The sequence below is a fragment of the Urocitellus parryii genome, chromosome 5 (assembly GCF_045843805.1).
Source record: "Urocitellus parryii isolate mUroPar1 chromosome 5, mUroPar1.hap1, whole genome shotgun sequence".
In the NCBI taxonomy this organism is placed as follows: domain Eukaryota; kingdom Metazoa; phylum Chordata; class Mammalia; order Rodentia; family Sciuridae; genus Urocitellus; species Urocitellus parryii.
In genome coordinates this window covers 110,768,233-110,787,396 of record NC_135535.1, presented here as the reverse complement: position 1 = coordinate 110,787,396, position 19,164 = coordinate 110,768,233, and the positions used below count along the sequence as shown (strand labels likewise).

The 19,164-nt window shown below is 51.4% G+C and overlaps 1 protein-coding gene across 2 annotated transcripts in view; it reads left to right on the top strand.

Moving 5' to 3' along the window:
* The window catches only part of Tead4 (TEA domain transcription factor 4), a 73,005-nt gene that overhangs the window by 33,015 nt on the left and 20,826 nt on the right, over window positions 1-19,164 (top strand). For both annotated transcript variants that reach the window (XM_026407275.2, XM_077798737.1), the window contains 5 exons: window positions 11,826-11,890; window positions 12,254-12,316; window positions 16,387-16,515; window positions 17,804-17,847; window positions 18,311-18,366. In XM_026407275.2, coding sequence (XP_026263060.1) covers window positions 16,420-16,515; window positions 17,804-17,847; window positions 18,311-18,366 — 196 coding nt within the window. In that variant the 5' untranslated portion in view covers window positions 11,826-11,890; window positions 12,254-12,316; window positions 16,387-16,419. The remainder of the gene's footprint in view (window positions 1-11,825; window positions 11,891-12,253; window positions 12,317-16,386; window positions 16,516-17,803; window positions 17,848-18,310; window positions 18,367-19,164) is intronic.

The window sequence follows — 19,164 nt, the reverse complement described above, 5'->3', positions numbered from 1 at the left end:
CAAGGCTTACTTGTGTTATAACATGGATCATAATAATTTCCTGTGGAAATTATTTTTTTGGAGGGAGCAGTACTTGGGTTTGAACCCAAGGCCTCATGCATGCTGGGCAAGTACTTTGCCACTGAGCTATATATTTGTTTTATTTTGAGACAGGGTCTCACTGAGTTGCCCAAGTTGGCCTTAAATTTACCATCCCCCTGCCTCAGCCTCTTGAGGAGCTGAGTTATAGGCATACTACTATGCCCAATTTCTTTCCTTTTTAAGGCCAAGATTCCTTTGTGTGCATGTATATATCATATTTTGTTTATCCATTCACCTGCCAACGCACATTTGGGTAGATGCTTAGTTTAATTTAGTTGTCATAATACCTCATATATATGTATATTGGGGTTAAGAGACTTTATTTGGAGTGTCCAGACCATTGTGCTTGCCAGGCTTGGGGGAGGGCACACTGTAGATTTCTGGCAGGCCTGGGGTTGAAATTCTCTTTGGTAAGAGCAAAACCATTGAGTAGGGAAGTGGCATGAAGATGGTGTTTGGTCAACTTTCTGGCCATGATGGTGTCCCCCTATCTGGCTGCCCTTTTTCTGTGCCGACAGATAGGAGGTCTGCAGGATGGAGACCACACAGAGGGCCTCAAAGAAGGGAGGGGAAAGTGGCCGAGGACTAGTGCCTCTTAATAAGACTCAGGAGCTCCCCGTGGTCCTGGGTATCCTTGATCTCTTGGACTTCTGCTTGCAGATTCAGAAGTGGTTGCGCGGGGAAGCCAAGAGTTTCCCGAGGCCCTCTGACCATGGACTGAGAGTAAGGCTTGCAGCCGGCACTCCTGCCCCCCAGCTCGTGCTCCAGCCTCACCCTGAATGGCCTCTCTGCTCCCCTCCCTGCCCCGCCTCGGCTTGGCCCTGGCTCAGGTGGGTCAGGCTCTGGGCAGGGGGACCAGAGGCTGTGCACCAGGTCTGATGACTCACCTGGCCTGTGTGAGTAGAGATACTGGCTTAGCTGCATCTCTTCTTACCAGCCCTGGGGGCCCAGCCAAGATGGAACCAGGAGAGGTGATGGAGGGCCACTCTGCAGGGCCGGCCAGTGCAGCTGGGAGGTATAGATAGCTCTGAGCTCATCCCAGTGTGTGGGCTGGGCCCCTCAGGAGGTGGAGCAGGAAAGTCACGCTGCCCAGCTGACTCAGACTTCACTCCTCGCCATTCTGCTTCCATCCTCTGATCTCCCCTCAGGGGAGTGGCTCTGTCCATCATGTCCCCCAGCCACATCCTGAGCCTCCAGTCAGCTACCAGCATCACCAAGAGCCCTATCTTTATACTCCCACCACTTTTTGCCTATCCAGAGGGCTAACCCAGAGGGGCACCTGGTGGGCCTAAGGCAGGCAGGCAGGCAGGATGGCATGCTGAGAGCAGGATTGTAGACCTGGGGACCTGGCCTCAGCTCTTTGAGGACAGGGATTAGGCCTGCTCCCAGCCCAGGCCACAGCACACCCAGAGCAGCACCCGCTTGCCAGGGCCAGGCAGACATGCAGATGACATGCAAAGCCACACCACGGATTAACACCTGTTATTTCTGAGCCCAGTCTCCCACACTAGTTGGCCCTGCCCCCGCCCCGTCCTTCTTGAGCACCTCTCACCTCTCTTGGGCTTGCTCCCGGGCCTGGGGTGCCAGCCTCCTGCTCACAGCTGCCTTCATTTTTGCCCCGTCACTGTGTAACCCTCGCCCTGGCACTGCTAATGCTGGTCACTCTGACCTCCTTTGGCCAGGCTCTCTGCTGGCCCCTGCGTGTAGGGGGTGGAGAAAAGAAGAAGGCAGAGCAACTTTTTCCCCAGCTGCCTGCATCTCCCCATTGCCCTCTGTCTGCCCACGGCTTGGTGATGGCCTTGGGTGGTCACCCGCCATTTCTGGAGGGTCAGAACTAACTCTGAGTCGTTAGGGTTGCCCCCATGCCTTCATCTTCCTGGAGGTGGCTTTTGTATCCCCACTTCTTTGTCCCTCTTTCTCTTTCTGCTTCTCTTCTGTGTCTCAGGCTTCCTGTCCCATTATCAGTCATTCAGTTCTTTTTTTTTTTTTTTTTTTTTGGTACCCATGATGGAACCCAGGAACACTTAACCAGAGAGCCTCCTCATCCCTTTTTAAATATATTTATTTGGAAATAAAAGTCCCACTGAGTTGCTTAGTGCCTTGCTAAGTTGCTGTGGCTGGCTTTGAATTCATGATCCTCCTGTCTCAGCCTCCTGAGCTGCTGGGATTACAGGCGTGAGCCACTGTGCCAGCTGTCATTCAGTTCTTTTGAAACATCCGCCTGGAGGGGCTGAGGGCTTGGCGGTTTCTTCTCTATGATTGCAGGGTTTACTGAGAAAGACAGGAGAAATGTCTCTAGGAAGTGAACCACTCAGGCAGGCACTTAGGTGGTAGGTAACCAGGAAACTAGAGGGCTGGGTTATCTTGGTTTTCTGGAAGGAAGTGGAGCCTGAGCCTGTTGGAGAGGTGTGGTAGCTCTAGGGCGAAGGGAGAGTGTATGTAACACTGGCCCCCAGGCTGGACTTTGCATAGTAGCTTTGGGGGATCCAAGTGGAGGATCTGAACAAAGCGCTATCATGACAGACTATCCCAGGGGAAGGGACCCCTAACTGCATGGATGAGACCCAGAGTAATAAGAGGCAGAACTGGAAATGGACACTGGCAGTCAGGGCTACAATCAATTTAGGGCTCTTTTAGGGGATGGGACGGAGGTCAGGAAGCTTCACCCTTGCTTGGATTCTTGCCCTTTGCCTTGTCCCCCTGTGGGTTTCCAGCTCCTCCCATGCTTCGCTTATGGCCCGCCACCCTGACTGTCTGCCTGCCCTATGTCTGGTGTGATCTTATGCAAGTTATTTTACCTTTCTGAGCTTCCCTTTACCCATTTGTAAAGTGGGGATAATGACACTGCTAGCTTTGTGGGGAGGGTTTTTTATGGTGGGAAAATATACATAAAGTTAGTTATTTGTGTTCAATGGCATTAAGTACATTCACTTTTTTTCTTTCTTTTTGGTGGTGCTGGGGATGAACCCAGGGCCCTGCTCATGCTAGGCACATGCTCTATTCTCCCTGGCTCCCTGCCCCTGATAACATCTATTTTTTACTTTCTGTCTCTATGAATCTGCCTATTTTAGGTATCTCATAAAGATGGAATCATTTGACTTTTTTTTTTTTGGTGCTGGGGCAGAAACCCAGGGCCTCTCCATGCTGACAAACATGCCCTGACACTGAGCTACACCCTCATTTTTTTATTTTTCACTTTTTTTTTTTAATTTCAAAAGAAGTCTTGCTAAGTTGCCCAGACTGGTCTTGAACTTGCAGTCCTCCTGCCTCAGCCTCCTGACTACTTACTATCTGGGATCACAGCATGTGCCCACACGCCCAGCTATGTTTAACTTTGAAGAACCGCTGGCTGTTTTTCATAGTGGCTGCACTATGTTATCTTCCTACCAGCAGTCCTCAAGGGTTCTGGATTCCCCGCATCTTCACCAACACTTACTCTTTTCCTCGTTTTTGATCGCAGCCATCTTTGTGGATGTAAAGTGGTATCTCCTGGTTTTCATGGGAATTGCCCAACGATCAGCAATGTTGAGCATCTTTCCACATGCTTACTGGAATAAGACACTGCTTTTTAGTATTGCCATGGTGATGAGAGCGCATCGCAGGTACCAAAGATGCACAGCAGGGAGTGTGGAGCTGAGTGGACCATGTTCTTTGCTCTCATGGTACTCACAGTTTCAGGAGGGCTATGATGAGGACTCACACAGCTTTAGCCAAGGCCAGGAGGAAGGTACAGGCCCATCTACCTGCGTGGAGGCAGGAGTAGGTACGCCCACTTAGGTAGAGATCAGGGCAGGCTTCCAGGGGCCATGGCCTTGAAGACTGGCTAGGATTTCACCAGAAGCCTCAGATCTCTCCAGGAACAATGGTGGCAACAACTCAGATGTAAGGCCAGTCACTGCCTTCTGAGACTACAGTCAGAGCTGCTCCTCCACAAACAACCTCGTCCTCTAGCCCCAGTTAATCCCTGGACAGAGAGGCTCCCCAGGGCCGTTGGGTCTAGGGCAGATGTGGAGCTGAGGCCCAGCCTCTTCTCCCTAGGCCCAACCTCGGGAGGGGACAGAGGGCTTGGAGAAATGGCTCACTTCCCTGAGAGGCCTCTGGTGAACGGAAGGTCCATACAGGTATTTATGTCCCCTGGTTAGGAAGGCTCATGCCTTCAGATTCTCAGCCCTTTTGCATTTTGGAAGCCAATAACATTAATTATAATGGGGGCCTGAACAGCAGCATTCATTATAACAGGACCCTATGGGCAGGTGTGGGGCCTGTAATCCCAGCAACTTGGGAGGCTGAGGTAGGAGGACTGCCAAGTTTAAAACCAGCTTTGGCAATTTATAGAGAGATCCTTAGCAAGATTCTGTCTAAAAAAAATAAAAAGGTCTGGAGATGTGGCTCAGTGGTAGAGCATCCCTAGGTCCAATCCCCAGTACTAATTAAAAGAAAGAAGGAAAGAAAGAAAAGAAAAGATAAAAAGAAAACAAAACACCAAAAAACCCCAGGACCTTATGAACAATATGAACAAAACCACATGACTACTAGCCTGCTAAGTGGCAGGTGCTGCTTGCCTGGTGCCATCTAATGCTTCCAAGATGAGACGAGATCGGGCACTTTCAGGGTGGTATGGCCGTAGATGCCAGCTAATGCTTATGGCTTTGAGGGAAGGCTGGTGTGGACAGAGGGGAATTGGCATATGGGGAATGAGATACACAAGTCACCTATCTTAGGCAGGGTTTTGCCAGTGGAGTAACAGTTTTAGTGGGAAGATGTGTCTGAGCAAAGGATTGCACTGACTGCTAGGGCATGTGTGAGGCAGGGTGTGGGCTTAGCAGACAGCAGTGGTGATTCTGTGTGAACACTGGGACTGTTCCACTCTCAGCCTGTGCCAGCCACTGCTCCCCTTCCTCCATGGGCAGCCCTCACCCCTAGTGGGGTGGGGCCTTGGATCTGAGCTATGTGCACTGGGGGCTGTTGGACACATGTCCCCTGACAGATGGGCCCACTGTCTGGTGGGGGCGTTGTTTCCAGCTCCACCCAGACCCTCTTTTGGGTTGGCCAAGGCCACCTGCCACATTGCAATGCCCAGCTGCCCTCCCCCAGGGTCCAGGCCAGCCTTGTGCTTCCCTTGCCTGTGATCTCAACCCCTGAAGGGGAGAAGGCAGTAAGTGGCAGAGGGGACAAGCACAGAGGTCTCTTCTTCTCCCACAGACTCGGCTGGATTTCCTACAAGTTTCTTACTGCCATGGCTCCTCTTCCTGGCTCTGCTGTACTTCAGGGGTCTCCCTCTGGGCCCACACTCCCTCCTCTTTCCCCGCTGCCCCTGACTCTGTGGCTTTCCAGTGTCTGCATCATCCAGAGCTTCTGCCAGCTCTGGGTACCACTGTCCATAAGAAAGTGAAAACTAGGACAGATTCTCACACCTGTTCTCCCTCCAGGTCCCAGGTGGAAGCAGGGGACCGTGGACCAACTCCATGCAGAGACCCAGTGAATCTGGGGGTCCCCCTAGAGGTGGGGAGCAAGAATGGCCCATTTTAGAAGAAACTCACTTGGAGCCAGGGAGGCCTCCAGGGAAAGAGCATCAATTGTGTAATAATAGTCACAAGGCACTGGGGACAGCCTTAGAAGACACAGGGTCTCATGGTGCCATGTGGCTGTGAATAAACCATTTCTCTTTGGGCTTCGGTTTCTTCTTCTTCAGGTTACACAGGACCTCTGGGATCACCTAATGTAGCCCCTAATTCTAAGAGATGGATTCCAATCCTATGTTCAATAGAATTAATGTGTGTGACAATTAAGAAATAGGCTCTGGGGGCTGAGGATGTGGCTCAGTTGATAGAGTGCTTATCTAGCATGCATGAGGTCCTGTGTTTGATCTACAGCACTATGCATATATATATATATATATGTGTGTGTGTGTGTATTCTGTCACCAGACTGCATGGATTTGAATCTTAGAATCTCAGAAACTTGCTGGCCTGTGACCTTAAAAAGTCCCCGCCCCCAACCCCAGTACTGAGGTTGGAACCCAGGGCCTGTGTCTGCTAGGCAAGTACCCTGCCACTGAGCTACGTCCCCAGCCCTTTTCTTTGTTGTTGTTTATTTTTGGTCCTGGGGTTGAACCCAGGGATGCTGAGCTATATCCCCAGCCCTTTATTTGTAGATTTTATTTTGAGACAAGGTCTTGTTCATTTGCTAAGGGCCTCATTGAGTTGCTGAGGCTGGTCTTGAACTTGCAGTCCTCTTACCTCAGCCTCCCCAGTTGCTGGGATTACAGGTGCAAACAAGTTGTTAAGGAAATTCAGTTTCCTTATCTATAGCATGGAAACACTAGTACCAGCCTCACAGGACAGGTGTGAGGACTGAAGGGGAATGCAAACAAAACTGTGACCATATACATATCTGTATTGTGTGGATATTTGTACCAATGAGGTGTGCAGTATCTGGCTCGGGTAGGCGTTCGTTATGGTAATGTTACAAGAGTCAAAGGAAGAGACGGCAGCAGTTCCTCTTAAGTGTAAACCTGGAGTAGATGGCAGGTGGCCTGCAGGCAGTGGGATGGCCCTTGGTGTCAGGAAGGAAGCTGTGTGGTTCCTCTTGGCTCAGCACACCCACAGACAGTCAGCATCTACCCTGGGCATTGGCAGCTGCTGGCATTAGCCCTGACCAATGGAAGGAGGCAGGATGACGTGGTGGTCTGAGATGAGCCCCAAGGGAGAGAGGGGACTGAAGCTCCAGAGACAATGAGGGGAAGAGACAAACTAGAGGACACAAAGCTAGTGGAATGAGTAGGCATAGGACAGGTGCCACATGATCTTCCTTAGATGTGGAATCTACAGCAACAAGACTCACGGGGGGCGGGGGGCAAGAACGTGAGATATTGTCAAAGAACACAAAGATAATTAGATTAGTTATATAATAATATATATATTTAATTAGGTATATAATACATTATTATTAACTAGTCATCCTACTGTGCAATAGACTCAGACCTTACTGAGTCTATTGCACAGTAGGATGACTAGTTAATAATAGTGTATTATAAGCTGGGTGTGGTGGCCCACACCTGTAATCCCAGAGACTTGGAGGCTGAGGCAGGAGGATTGCAAGTTTGAGGCCTGCCTTGGCAATTTAGCAAGACCTTATCTAAAAATAAAATGTTACATGGGCTGGGGGTGTAGCTCAGTGGTGAAAGACCTTGGGGCTCAATCCTCAGTACCACAAAAAAAGAACATTTTTCAAAATCCCTTGCTTCTCTCCTTTCCTTTACTGAAGATCACATATCACATCCAGGGCCTTGCACAGGAGTGTGCCATTGAGCTACATCCCCAGTACCACAAGAATAAATGTCAAATGTTTTCACCATGAAAAATGAGATTTGAAATGATGATTGGATTGATTTAGTCATTCCACATTTTAGACATATATAATCACTTTGTACCCCCATAAATATAGTGAGAAAAAAATTCAGAGACAGTTTAAACCCCTTGGGTTTGGCTCAAACCCACAGCTGGCCTCTTGCCTAGGGCTAAGATGGCCTTTCTGGCAGGAGAGTCCCCCAGAACCGCAGGGCAGGGATAGGCTCCTGGCCCACAAGGCTGAGTGTCCCATGTTGCCTGGAATGAGGGTCTTGGCCAGTGGCAGGTAGGGCCTCCCAGGTCTGCTTCTGTGTGCCGAGGAACAGCCTCCTTGCCTTACGGGTCAGGCCTGCCTGGTCTGTGAAAGGCACGGCATTAACTGAGCATCCTCTTTGCGCCAGGTAGGGCCATAAGCAAGTGTCCTTGCCAAGAGTCAGCTGGGCAGTCAGAGATGCATTGGTGGGTGGTCGGGATGGGACTTTCTGGTTTCAGTTTTCTCTTTCTTTCTTTCTTTCTTTCTTTCTTTCTTTCTTTCTTTCTTTCTTTCTTTCTTTTCCCCTTAATTAATTGTATTTCTTTTTTCCACCTTTGTGTGTGTGTGTGTGTGTGTGTGTGTGTGTGTTGCTAGGGATTGAACCCAGGGTCTTGTGCATGCCAGGCAAGCTCTCTACCAACTGAGCTATATCCCCAGCCCCTGGTTTCAGTTGACTTACATGGCACGTAGGTATAGTTGCTACCTGCTGTAGGGAGGGGGCGGGTTTACCATGAAGAACATGAGGCTTATGTTGCAGGAGTTCCTACTTGTATGAGCCCCTTCCATGTCCCTAAACTGAATTTTAGTTTTGTCAGATGTGTGTACCTGTGAAGCCATTACCGCCATCATGATAGTGAACACAGCCATCGCTCCCAGATGTGGGTTTTTGTTTGTTTGTTTGTTTGTTTTTGTGGTGCTGAGGACCCAACCCAGGGCCTCACATATGCTGGGCCAGTGCATCCCCAACTAAGAGTTTTTAATCAATTTGTAGTTCTCATTCTTTTTTTCAAAGAGAACCTCCTAATTTTTGAATGCCTTGGGCCCTGAAAATTCTAGATTTGTTCATGTATAGAAAAACTCAAAGCCAGTTGTGGTGGTGCACACCTGTAATCCCAGCAGTTTGGGAGGCTGAAACGGGACGATCACAAGTTTGAGGCCAGTCTCATGACTTAGCAAGACCCCAAGCAACTTAGGCCCTGTTGCAAAATAAAAAAGAGCTAGGAAGGTGGCTCAGTGGTAGAGTGCCCCTGGGTTCAATCGCCCCACCCTCAAAATGCGCTGCAGAGGAAAGTGCAGACAATAGGAAGTGCTAGGGTGAAGTGGGAGGGTGATTGGGCACTCAGTGACATGATCATGGAAGACCTCCTGAGACACGGCATCTGGTGGCGTTTGAGCCATGAGGCCGTGTCAGACCCTAGCAGAGACTTGAAGATGGTGAGCTGTATTGGTCTCCTTGACTGAATATTCCCCTGAAGGAGGATCAGGAAGTGCAAAGGCCTCACAAGTTCCCAGAACAGCAAGGAGGTCAGGGCGGTGGGGCGGATGGCATTAGAGAGATGCCTGAGCTGCACAGAGCGGGGACAAATCCTAAAGGGGCTTTCAGGCCATCGCAAGGACTTTCACACTTTTACTGATTTTTCTTTTTTTTAATCTTGCCCAGCTGGCCTCCAGCTTCGGGGCCCACACTCTTTCTGCTGCAGCCTCCCTCGTAGCTGGGACTGCAGGTGCACACTACTGCACCTGGTAGGTCTTGGCCACTTTTAATCAGAGGGAGATGGAAGCCAGGGAGCTGTTTGGGGGGGGTGTGGTTAAAAAAACATTTTTTGGGGGGGGTACCAGGGATTAAACCCAGGGGTGCTTAATCACAGAGTCCCATCCCCAACTCTTTTTATATTTTATTTATTTTTTATATTTAATTTTTAGTTGTAGATGGACACAATAATATTTTATTTTATGTGGTGGTGAGGATCGAACCCAGTGTCTCACATGTGTGAGGCAAGCACTCTGCCACTGAACTACAACCCAACCCTTATATTTATTTTGAGACAGGGTCTTGCTAAGTTCCTTTGGGCCTCACTGAGTTGCTGAGACTGATTTTAAACTTATAGTCTTCCTGCCTCACTCCGTGGGCCACCAGGGTTACAGGCATGCACCAGTCTGGCAGCTTTTGAATTTTAATTGAATCACTGCAGCTAATGTGTTGAGAACAGACTGGGAGTGTGGAATCCAGGTGGAGAGAGATTTTCATTGTCCAGGCCAGACAGACAGCGTGGTAGCTTGGACCATGGTAGCTATGGGGATGAACAGCAGCCCAGTTCTGTTTGAAGGGAGAGCCATGGCAAACTCATGTCATTTATTCACTCAGGCACTCAGTAGGTGCCAGTTGTTGGAGATGCAGACTTGAATGAGGGTGTGGGCTCTTCCTCTGAGGCACTGAAAGTCTAATTAGCAGAGATAACTGATAGCTGCTCACTGTGTGCAAGGTATGGGCCAGAGGAGTAGCACAAGAACTGTCCCCTAGATATTCTCCCAAGTACCCCCTACCATCCCCATCTCTCCAGCTCTCCCACCACCCATCTGAGGCTCTCCCACTCCTCAGCACCTCGACCCACAGTGCTGCAGTCAGCCTGTGGGTGTGCAGAAGCCTTAAAGAAACTAGATTTAAAGAAGAGAAGGCTGGGTGAAGGTCCTCGGAGGGAGCTGACCTGTCAGGGTCTCAGTTTCTTCTTGGAGTTGTGGGCTCCAGCCAAGCTCCCACCTTCCAGGCTGGTGGTCCTTTTTCAGTAACCCAGTGGTAATGAATTAGACCATATATTTCAAAGCTGCAGCCTGAGTACCTCTAGTTAGACATGGAGCAGAACTGTGGGACATTCATTGGACTAACAGAGGTTCCTGTGGAACCTTTCCCTGAAAAGCTTTGAGAAGAGACCTCTTGCTGGACTCATGGTTTTAGGTGCAGAGCAGCTCATGGGCAGTGTCTCCTTGAGTCTGAGCCTGAGCCTCTCCTCTCTCCTTTGGACACAGACAAGCCAGTTCTCCTAGCCAGCAAGTCTTTCTGGCAGACAGGACCTCTTGAGGGTGGCCTCTTAATTCAGGCTTGGCAGTGGGGAAAGGTCAGCTGGGGGGCCAGTTTGGTCTTGGCCAGGCTCGCTGGTTACAACCCAGGTGGCAGACAGCCCGCTCGGCTCATGTCCCCCTTTATCAGCAGCTTCCTCGTGGGCCACTCCAGCCTCAGCAGCACAGGGCAGGCTGGAGCTATGCCCTCTGGCCCCAGAGCTGGAGCTAGGAGGCAATGGACAGATCCCCCAACCCCAGACCTCTCGCCCTCCTTCTCCCTCACCATCTTCTTCTGTGTGGTCTAATCCTACCCAGTGGTCATGGTCCAAAGCAGAGAGGCCCCACCACCCAGCAGCCTGAACAGATCCTCATCCTCTGAACACACCTCTGTCTCTAGCAAGCACTCAAACCATGTGTGAGCACATGCCCCCCATAACTAGGTGGGGAACTCATTGGGGGAACATCTTCATGAGCTCATTTAGGGTAATAGAAGACTTGGAGGGCTTCTGTAGTTGGCCAGGGTTCTGCAGATACAGCGTCACCTCCAGGCCACCAGGCCTTGGGCGTGTTCCATGCTGCCTGTTGACTGGCCTAAGTCAGAACCAGGGCTGGAGGTGGGGTTGGCTGGATTTGTTTGTTTCCTTGTTTTGGGCCTTGAGCATGCTAGGCAAGCCCTCTACCCCTGAGGCGCACCCCCAGCCCTCACCCTGCTCCTGTTGTGCTGGGGATGGAACCCAGGGCTTTGTACGAACCTGGGGAGTGCTCCACCACTGAGCTGGGATTTCTGGTTTTGAGTGAAGGACCCAGGCCTGCTGTCTGGGGACACTCAGTCTCAGGAGTGTGCCTCCCAGGACCTTCCTTAGTCACAGACAGGACATCTTGGAAGGTTCTGCTCATTTTCAGAGGCAGTAGGAACTGTGGGAATCTCATATGGAAAGGGCCAAGGGTCAGGCACTACTCTGGAGCTCCAGATGGAGGTGGGGGCAGAGGTGGCTTGAGCCTCTTGTGGGGACCCAGATGAAGAGGTGACCAGGATGGGGTGGGGAACAAGGCTGGGGGTTGGGAGGCTCTGTGAGGCTCCTTGGGCTGTGAGCTCTTTGTTCTCAGGTCACCAGTCCACCCAGTGAGGCCTTGTGTCTTCTTGCTGCTGGGAGATCCCTGTGGTCTCTCACCCCAAGTCCCACCCAAGGTGGAAAGGAAGGAAAGGGCTCCTCCGGGGAAGGGCCCCTCTTGTCCCCCTGCTTTCTTGCCTCTCTGCCTTCTGTCCTCTCCTCCCCACCAAGAGATTGTTGTCACTTGCTGCAGGTCGCAATGAGCTGATTGCCCGTTACATCAAGCTCCGGACAGGGAAGACCCGCACCAGGAAGCAGGTGGGCCCTGGAGGCGTCACGGACCCCAGGGGCAGGGCAGTGGGGGGCGGGTGTGACACACATGGTCCAGCTTGGGGGGTGGGGTGCTGGGGTGGGGGGTGGGGGTGTGTGTGGGGGGTGTCTTCCTGTCATCCCCTGGGAAGAAACAGCAGCCTCCTCTTTGGGACATTAGAAAAGATGTCAAAACACTGGCGCTACACTTTAAAAGTGTTGGCAAACTGGGGATTCACAGGACTGAGCACCACCCCCACCCCTAGATCCTGTCATTCAGTCAGTCCATGCACAGATGTGGCTGAGGGCCCAGGGTCTGGGAGCACAGGCTGTATGAGAGGTAGGGACAGGAACCTTCTCTTCCTGCCACAGGTCTCCAGTCACATCCAGGTGCTGGCTCGTCGCAAAGCCCGCGAGATCCAGGCCAAGCTCAAGGTAAGGCAGACAGGAGCCGCGGGAGGAGGGGGGGTGCTTTGGTTTCAGGTGGGGTCAGCTTCTCAGAAACTGGGGCTCTTTCTCCAGCAGGAAAGTCTCCCCTGTGTGTTCAGGGGCTGGCTGCCTATGTGCAGAGCTCGTGTGCTTCTTTGCTTTGGGGTCCTGTGACCACACTCTGCTGGACATTGGAGCCCTGTGTGGTTGCTGGTCTCTGTAGTCCCAGGAAGCTACAGGCCGCCTCCTGCTGTGCCCAACCCCTAGCTCAGAGGAAGCTCCCCTAGCTCAGCACGGTTGGATCAACCTTTAGATCCCCTTCCTGGAAGAGCTCCCCAAGCCACTGGCCCTCTTGGGACCCCCACAGGCCTCTCGGGGCCATCAGTCAGCCTGCTGGGCGGGGGGGGGGGGGGGGGGGCGGGGGGGTGGCAGAGTTTGGTGTTATTATGGGAGGGGAGGGGCTGGCGGAATTCCTTCCTGCTCCCTGCTTTCTGGGACTAGGCGTTTCTTCCCCTCCCTGAATCAGCCCGCCTTGCAGGGCCTCTGTGACAGGTGGCTGCTCTGTGGAAGGCCAGCTGCTGACAGGGTTTCCCTCGGGAAGTCAGGCCTCCTGGATCGTGGAGCCAAAGACCCTTTGGTGAATACTCTGTGGGAGTGAGCTCCCTGTCATGGAGCTGTTAACAACCTAGCCTGCTTGTCCTCTTGAAAGGAAGCTCTAACATTTGGACCATTGAATTAGATTAATAGTTTATAAAATTAAAAAACAACAACAACAACAAAAGTCCCTTTTATTATTTTCCCCAAACAAAATATCAACAGGCCAGAGACCCCCTCCTTCTGTGCAGCCTCTTGTACCTGACCAAGAACCTCAACAGCACTGGACTAGATGACCTTGAACGTCCCATCTGGCCCCAGGAGCCCATGATCCTGACACTTGGGCCCCAGACTGAGTGGGTGGGAACCACAGATCTTTCTGCCTCCTAGGAAGCCACAGCCCACTGCCCGCCCAGTTCCATTCCTTGTGCCATCAACCCAGCTGTCCCCCACGCCCCACAGCTGTGACCCAACACCTCGTCCCTTTGTCCCTGGGACAGCTGGCCTGGCTGCAGCTGTGGATCCCCCCCCGGAACACCCCCAGCCCTGGAGCCCTGCTTGCTCCTCATGTCCCTTCTCTGGTGTGCCGCTGACTCCCTGGGACCCCAGCAGGTGGCCGTGGAGGACAGACTTTGCAGTGTTATGTTTAGAGCACCCCAGGGAAGGTTTAAGTCCCCTGGGGCTACTGTCCCACCCACACTTAGGAAATTGCATACATCCTTGTCCACACATTCTAACTTGGGGCTGACGATAGCCTTCGGTGGACTGCCAGACAGCCACCAAAGGGAACCACAAAATGCTTAAAATACGCAGTTTCATTTATATGTGTGTTTTGCTGGAGAGGTGGGCATGAAGATTTTGTCCTACTTCTAAGGGGGGTCCTGGGGCCCAAGTTATTAAGCTCTGGGGTGGACAGCGAGGCCAGGTAGAAATCCTCAGGCTGTGAGGTTTGGTCCTAGCTCTATCTCTACCTCTGTGGCCACAGGTACATGGGAAAGTCACGCAACCTCCCTGAGTGCCATTCAGTTTCCTCATCTGTAAAATGACAGGGCCATGTGGCAAGGTGATAGCTGAGGTTCCCTCCAGCTGCAAAATTCAATGACCCTCCTCTGCTGCCTGGCCACTGATGTCACTCCCCATAATGTCCTTTCTACTTCTTCCTGACTCCTGCCTCTCCCCCTGAGGACATGGTTTCCTGAGGCACAGTCATTTGTTTAGAGTGGGGATCCGGGAAGGGACGCAGATTGCTGGCACAGAGCCACGAGCTCTCTGGCCTCGTGATGTAGTTGTTCTTCTCAGAGGTCTGTGTGTGTGTGTCTGGTGGGGGGTGTAGCCTGCCAGGTCATTCATATCTCCGGGAGGAAGAGGCCTGGGCTGGCTTTTCCTTAGGAGGAGGCACACCTCTACTTATTACTGCCTCTGGGGTTATTTGAGACAGTCTCTGAGAGCCAGGCCCAAGTTTTGACCCTAAACGTTGGGGAGGGGCCCAATGACAAACCTCTGTTTTCAAACATCATCTACTTCACTGCTTTGCCTGAGTGACAGATGATGTCAGCACTCAGAATGTTTCCCACGTCTTCCATTGTGTTGCTGAGTGCTTCTAGGCCCTGACATGTCTGCCACTGTCGTCTTGGTTGACAGAGCCCACTCTGTGCCAGTCTGGACTGTGATAGTTTTCTGTGGCTATAACAAAATACCTGAGATTGGGTAATTTATAAGGAATAAAGCTGGACATGTTTACATGTGCCTCTAATCCAAGCTTTGCAAGAGACTGAGGCAGGAGGATTATAAGTTCAAGGCTGGCCTGGCCAACTTAGTGAGACCTGATCTTGGAATTTAAAAGAATTTTTTCCCAAGGGCTGAGGATGTAGCTCAGTGACAGAACACTTGACTAGCATGTATGAGTCCATGGGTTCAATACCCAGTAGCATGTGCATGTGCACACACACACACACAAGTTCATCATAGCTGGGGTGGAGCTCAGTGGCAAAGCATGTGCTGTACTTAGCAACGTGCACAAGGTTCTGGGTTCCATGCCCAGCACAAAAGAAGGAGAGAAAGTCTTACCATTTTTTTTAATATCTTTATTTTTATTCATTTATTTTTATGTGGTGCTGAGGCTCGAACCCAGTGCCTCATGCTTGCAAGGCAAGTGCTCTACCTCTGGGCTACAACCCCAGCCCAAGTCTCATCAATTTTACAGACTGGAGAGTGAGGGAAGATTACCTGAGCTTACGTAACATTGTTATTGCCCCTCCCTCTCTCTCTTCCTCCCTCCCTTCCTTTCTTCTTCTTTCCTTCCACTGAGGGTTGAACCCAGTGCCTCATGCATGCTAGGCAAGTGCTCTGACACTGAGCTACATCCCAGCCCTTTAAAATTTTATTTTGAAACAGGGTCTTGCTAAGTTGTCCAGGCTGGTCTCCAACTTGTGATTCTCCTGCCTCAGCTTCCCGAGTACCTGGGATTGCAGGTGCTCCTATACCCCAAATTATTTATTTATCATGTACTTATTTGTCTTTGCACTGCTGGGGATTGAACCCAGGGTTTTTCATATGTTAGAGGGACCCTCTACTCCCTGAGCTACACTCCCAACTTGGTGATTATTGTTATTAGTGTGATATTAAAGGCTTTTCTAAGTGCCTATTTATTCAGGTCTGAGCAGGCTGAACGCATTCTTTGGACCCTCCGAGTCCACAAAGACAGGCAAGGATATTTATTTACATTTTGACATATGAAAAGTTAAAGGGCAGGATGAGACAAGTAGGGCCTAAGAGATTGTCCTCTCTTCCACACAGTCCATGTGGACAAAGATGATCCCTCTTCAGGCAGCTAAGGACAAGGCCCTGCAGAGCATGGAATCCAACAGCTACTTAGGCATCATCCACCACCATCCAGGTGCTGAGGTTCAGAGTACAGTGGTGGACGAGGCAGAAGAGACCTATATACCCTTGGTTTCTTTTTTTTTCCTTTTGCAGTGCGGTGGATGGAACCAAGGACCTTGCGTGTACTAGACAAGGCCTCTACCACGAGCTACACCCCCAGCCCAAGACCCCTGTTTTTAAGGTGTTCTCATGGTTGTTAAGATGGAAATGCAGGGCTGGGGATATACCTCAGTGGTAGAGCACTTGCCTAGCATGTGCGAGGCCCTGGGTTTGATCCCAGCACTGCCAAAAGGAAGAGAGAAACAAGGAAAGAAAGAAAAAAGCTACACTCTGGCACGGTTTCCACAGTCTCTGAGCTGTGATGGAATTAGCAGGACAAGTGGTGTGCGGAGGCTATGACAGATGAGGGAATCCATAGAGAACCCGGTGGCATGCACGGTCATAAAATGTGTTAGTGGCATTGCAGACTTAAGATATGGTTCCCAGGCTCTGGCCACTGGCAGTGGGACAGGTGCTGTCACCCCGAGGCCAGAACCCACCATGCCTGGGCCTGACAGGTGCGCCCCTCACTGAGGCACTGCCTTCAATGTCTCCCCCAGGATCAGGCAGCTAAGGACAAGGCCCTGCAGAGCATGGCTGCCATGTCGTCCGCCCAGATCATCTCGGCCACAGCTTTCCACAATAAAATGGCCCTCGCCCGGGGCCCAGGCTACCCAGCAGTCTCAGGGGTAAGTGGGGCAGCCTAGAACCAGAGGCCAGACCAGCCCTGTCCTCCTCTCTCCCCTCTCCCCTCTCTGTGCACAAATATGAGCAGCAGCCAGTCCAGCAGCCACTCTCACTTGAGTCCTATCCGCCCAGGAGCTCCAGGGAGGAAGGAGGAAGCCAGGGCACAGGACCACCCTGAGTCATGGCTCAGTGGGTAAAGCTACCTTCTTGCGATCCTTAGCAGTGACATGGCAGACCTTGAACAAGGAGAAAGGTGTGACCATTTGAGGGACAGCCCAATTTACAGATGAGGAAGCTGAAGTCTGAGGCTTTAGCAGAGCATCCGTGTGTCCCTCGTAGCTGGCCACGACTTGTCCCCACTCCTCCTGCTCAGGATCCCAGCACCACCCCCTTCTAGGTGGAGAGCTGTCCAGAAACAAACCCTTGCTTAGATTTTCAATTTCTCAGCCTAAGGACCAGCCTTTCAGCCATGGTCAAGTTGGCCACACTTAGAAAATGTTCCAGAAACACTCCTCCTTCCCAAGTTGTGTCTTGGCTGTAGGGATCATATGGGTCTTAGATGCACCAGCCACACTGCCCTAGGCTGTGGACAAGGGGCAGGCCCCATAGTAGTCCATGGGCTTCTTGTGCATTGTATTTCAGAGTGTGTTCCAGACAGCAGTAGGCCAATAGCATGTTAAATAGATGTGACACAAGATGATTGTGTGGGCAAGTAAGTTTGGGACACTTGGAATTAAATCAATTCCTTTTTGGTGCTAGGGATTGAACCCAGGGCCTCATGCATGCTAAGCCCAGTCTGTACCACTGAGCTGCACCCCAGCCTCGGGGGCACTCAACTGCTGAGCCACACCCCCGGCCTATTTTATATTTTATTTAAAGACAAGGTCTTGCTGAGTTGTTTAGAGCCTCTCTAGATCCTCCTGCCTCAGTCTTTCAAGCTGCTGGGATTACAGGCATGCGCCACTGTGCCTGGCCTCGATTTTTTGATTCTAGGATTTTTCAGAGCCTAAAGTGCTCATGGGCACTTTGAATCTTTATAGGGAATTCAGTGTGCAGTGTTAGCAAACCTAGGTTGTTTTTTTTTTTTTCCCCATGGAGTATCTTATTGACAGTCTTTCCAGAGACTCATGTACCTGAAAACACACTTGTGGATGCGGCTATAGTCTGTTGGCATTAACTTGTTAGACAAGGGCATTGGCTTTCCTTCCTCCCATTTGGTCCAGTTTTGTCTCTCCCATACCTTGGGCCCCTGTGTGCATATAATTGACCCTGCCCCTTTTGCCTCCTCAGTTTTGGCAAGGAGCTTTGCCAGGCCAAGCTGGAACATCCCATGAGTGAGTATGGCCTCGTTCTGCTACTAGTTGCTCCCTGAACCAGTCTGAACACATGACTCATGAGACTGAGCCTGGCTCCCCTGGAAGGAGTGGGGCTGCAGGCTGGGGTCAGACTTTCAGAATAGCCTTGAGCCTAGGGATTGAGTCTCCTGCTCCTGGGCATCAACATGGCTCTGTTTTCATGCTGACCCCCTGGGGTACCACTTGCTGAAACTCATGTCTGTCCAGGGTGTAGGTGGGGCTAGGGCTTTGGATCCAAAAGGAAATAACCTAAGAATCAGCTCTCTGGTGGGCCAGGGAGGAGAGAACAGGATGGGTTGCCCTAACATGCATGCCAAGGGAGTTAACTGGAGGGAATGGGAGGCCAAAGCCACCACGATTCACTGATGGCCAGTCACCAGGCCTGCCACCCAGAGGGCATTGGCCCCTGCTTGAGGTCGCTGATTTCTCCTCTCTCCCACAGTGTGAAACCCTTCTCTCAACAAACCTATACTGTCCAGCCTCCACTGCCTCTGCCAGGTAAGTTGGCAGTGCATCCCTGAGGCTCCTGCCCTGATCCCAGGCCCCCAGTAACTGGACGCCTGTATGTCACTCTCAGGTGCCACTCTGTCATGTGCCCTGACCATATATCCCCGTCTTGTGCCCACACCCTATTCGTTGACCCTAGTGTGTACTCCTCACCCCTGTGCCAAGCCGTTGTCCTCCTTGGGGGGCCTGTACTGCTGTCCTCCTCCCCAGCTGTGCTCAGGGCTACCTGACTGCACAAAGCTCCAAGGCAGTGCCTCTGCTCCAGGGAGCTGCCTCACCTGCCTGCCCTTATAGCTTAGTGGTGGAGTGTTTGCCCAGAAACTAAAAAAAAAAAAAAAAAAAAAAAATCCAACCTGAGTATTTCACTCCTTGCCTCAGATCTCCAATGGCTTTCCTGGACTCTCGGGTAAAATCTATCCTGTTGACCAGGCACCCTAGAGGCCATCTCTGCAGCCTCAGTTTACTGCCCCTGGCCCGCTCCCTCCTCCCTCCATTTTTACCATGTGTTGAGTTTCAACCTCAGTGAGCCGATTTGCAGCCCCACGCGTTTGCCTTTGGTGTTCTGTCTGGAATGCCCTTTCTTCCTGAACTTCCTACTTGCTTCTCTCAAACAGCACCTTTGAATGTTGAAGAGTTTTTCCAAGGGGGCTAGGAGCTCCTCTTGGTGCTGAGGGCACACCTTGTCAATTTTGTCCCATTCATTCATTCATTCCTTAGCAACCTTGTATCCCGTGCCTGTTCTGAGCCAGGTTCTTTTCTCAGTGCTGGAACCAGGCAGAAAACTTCTGC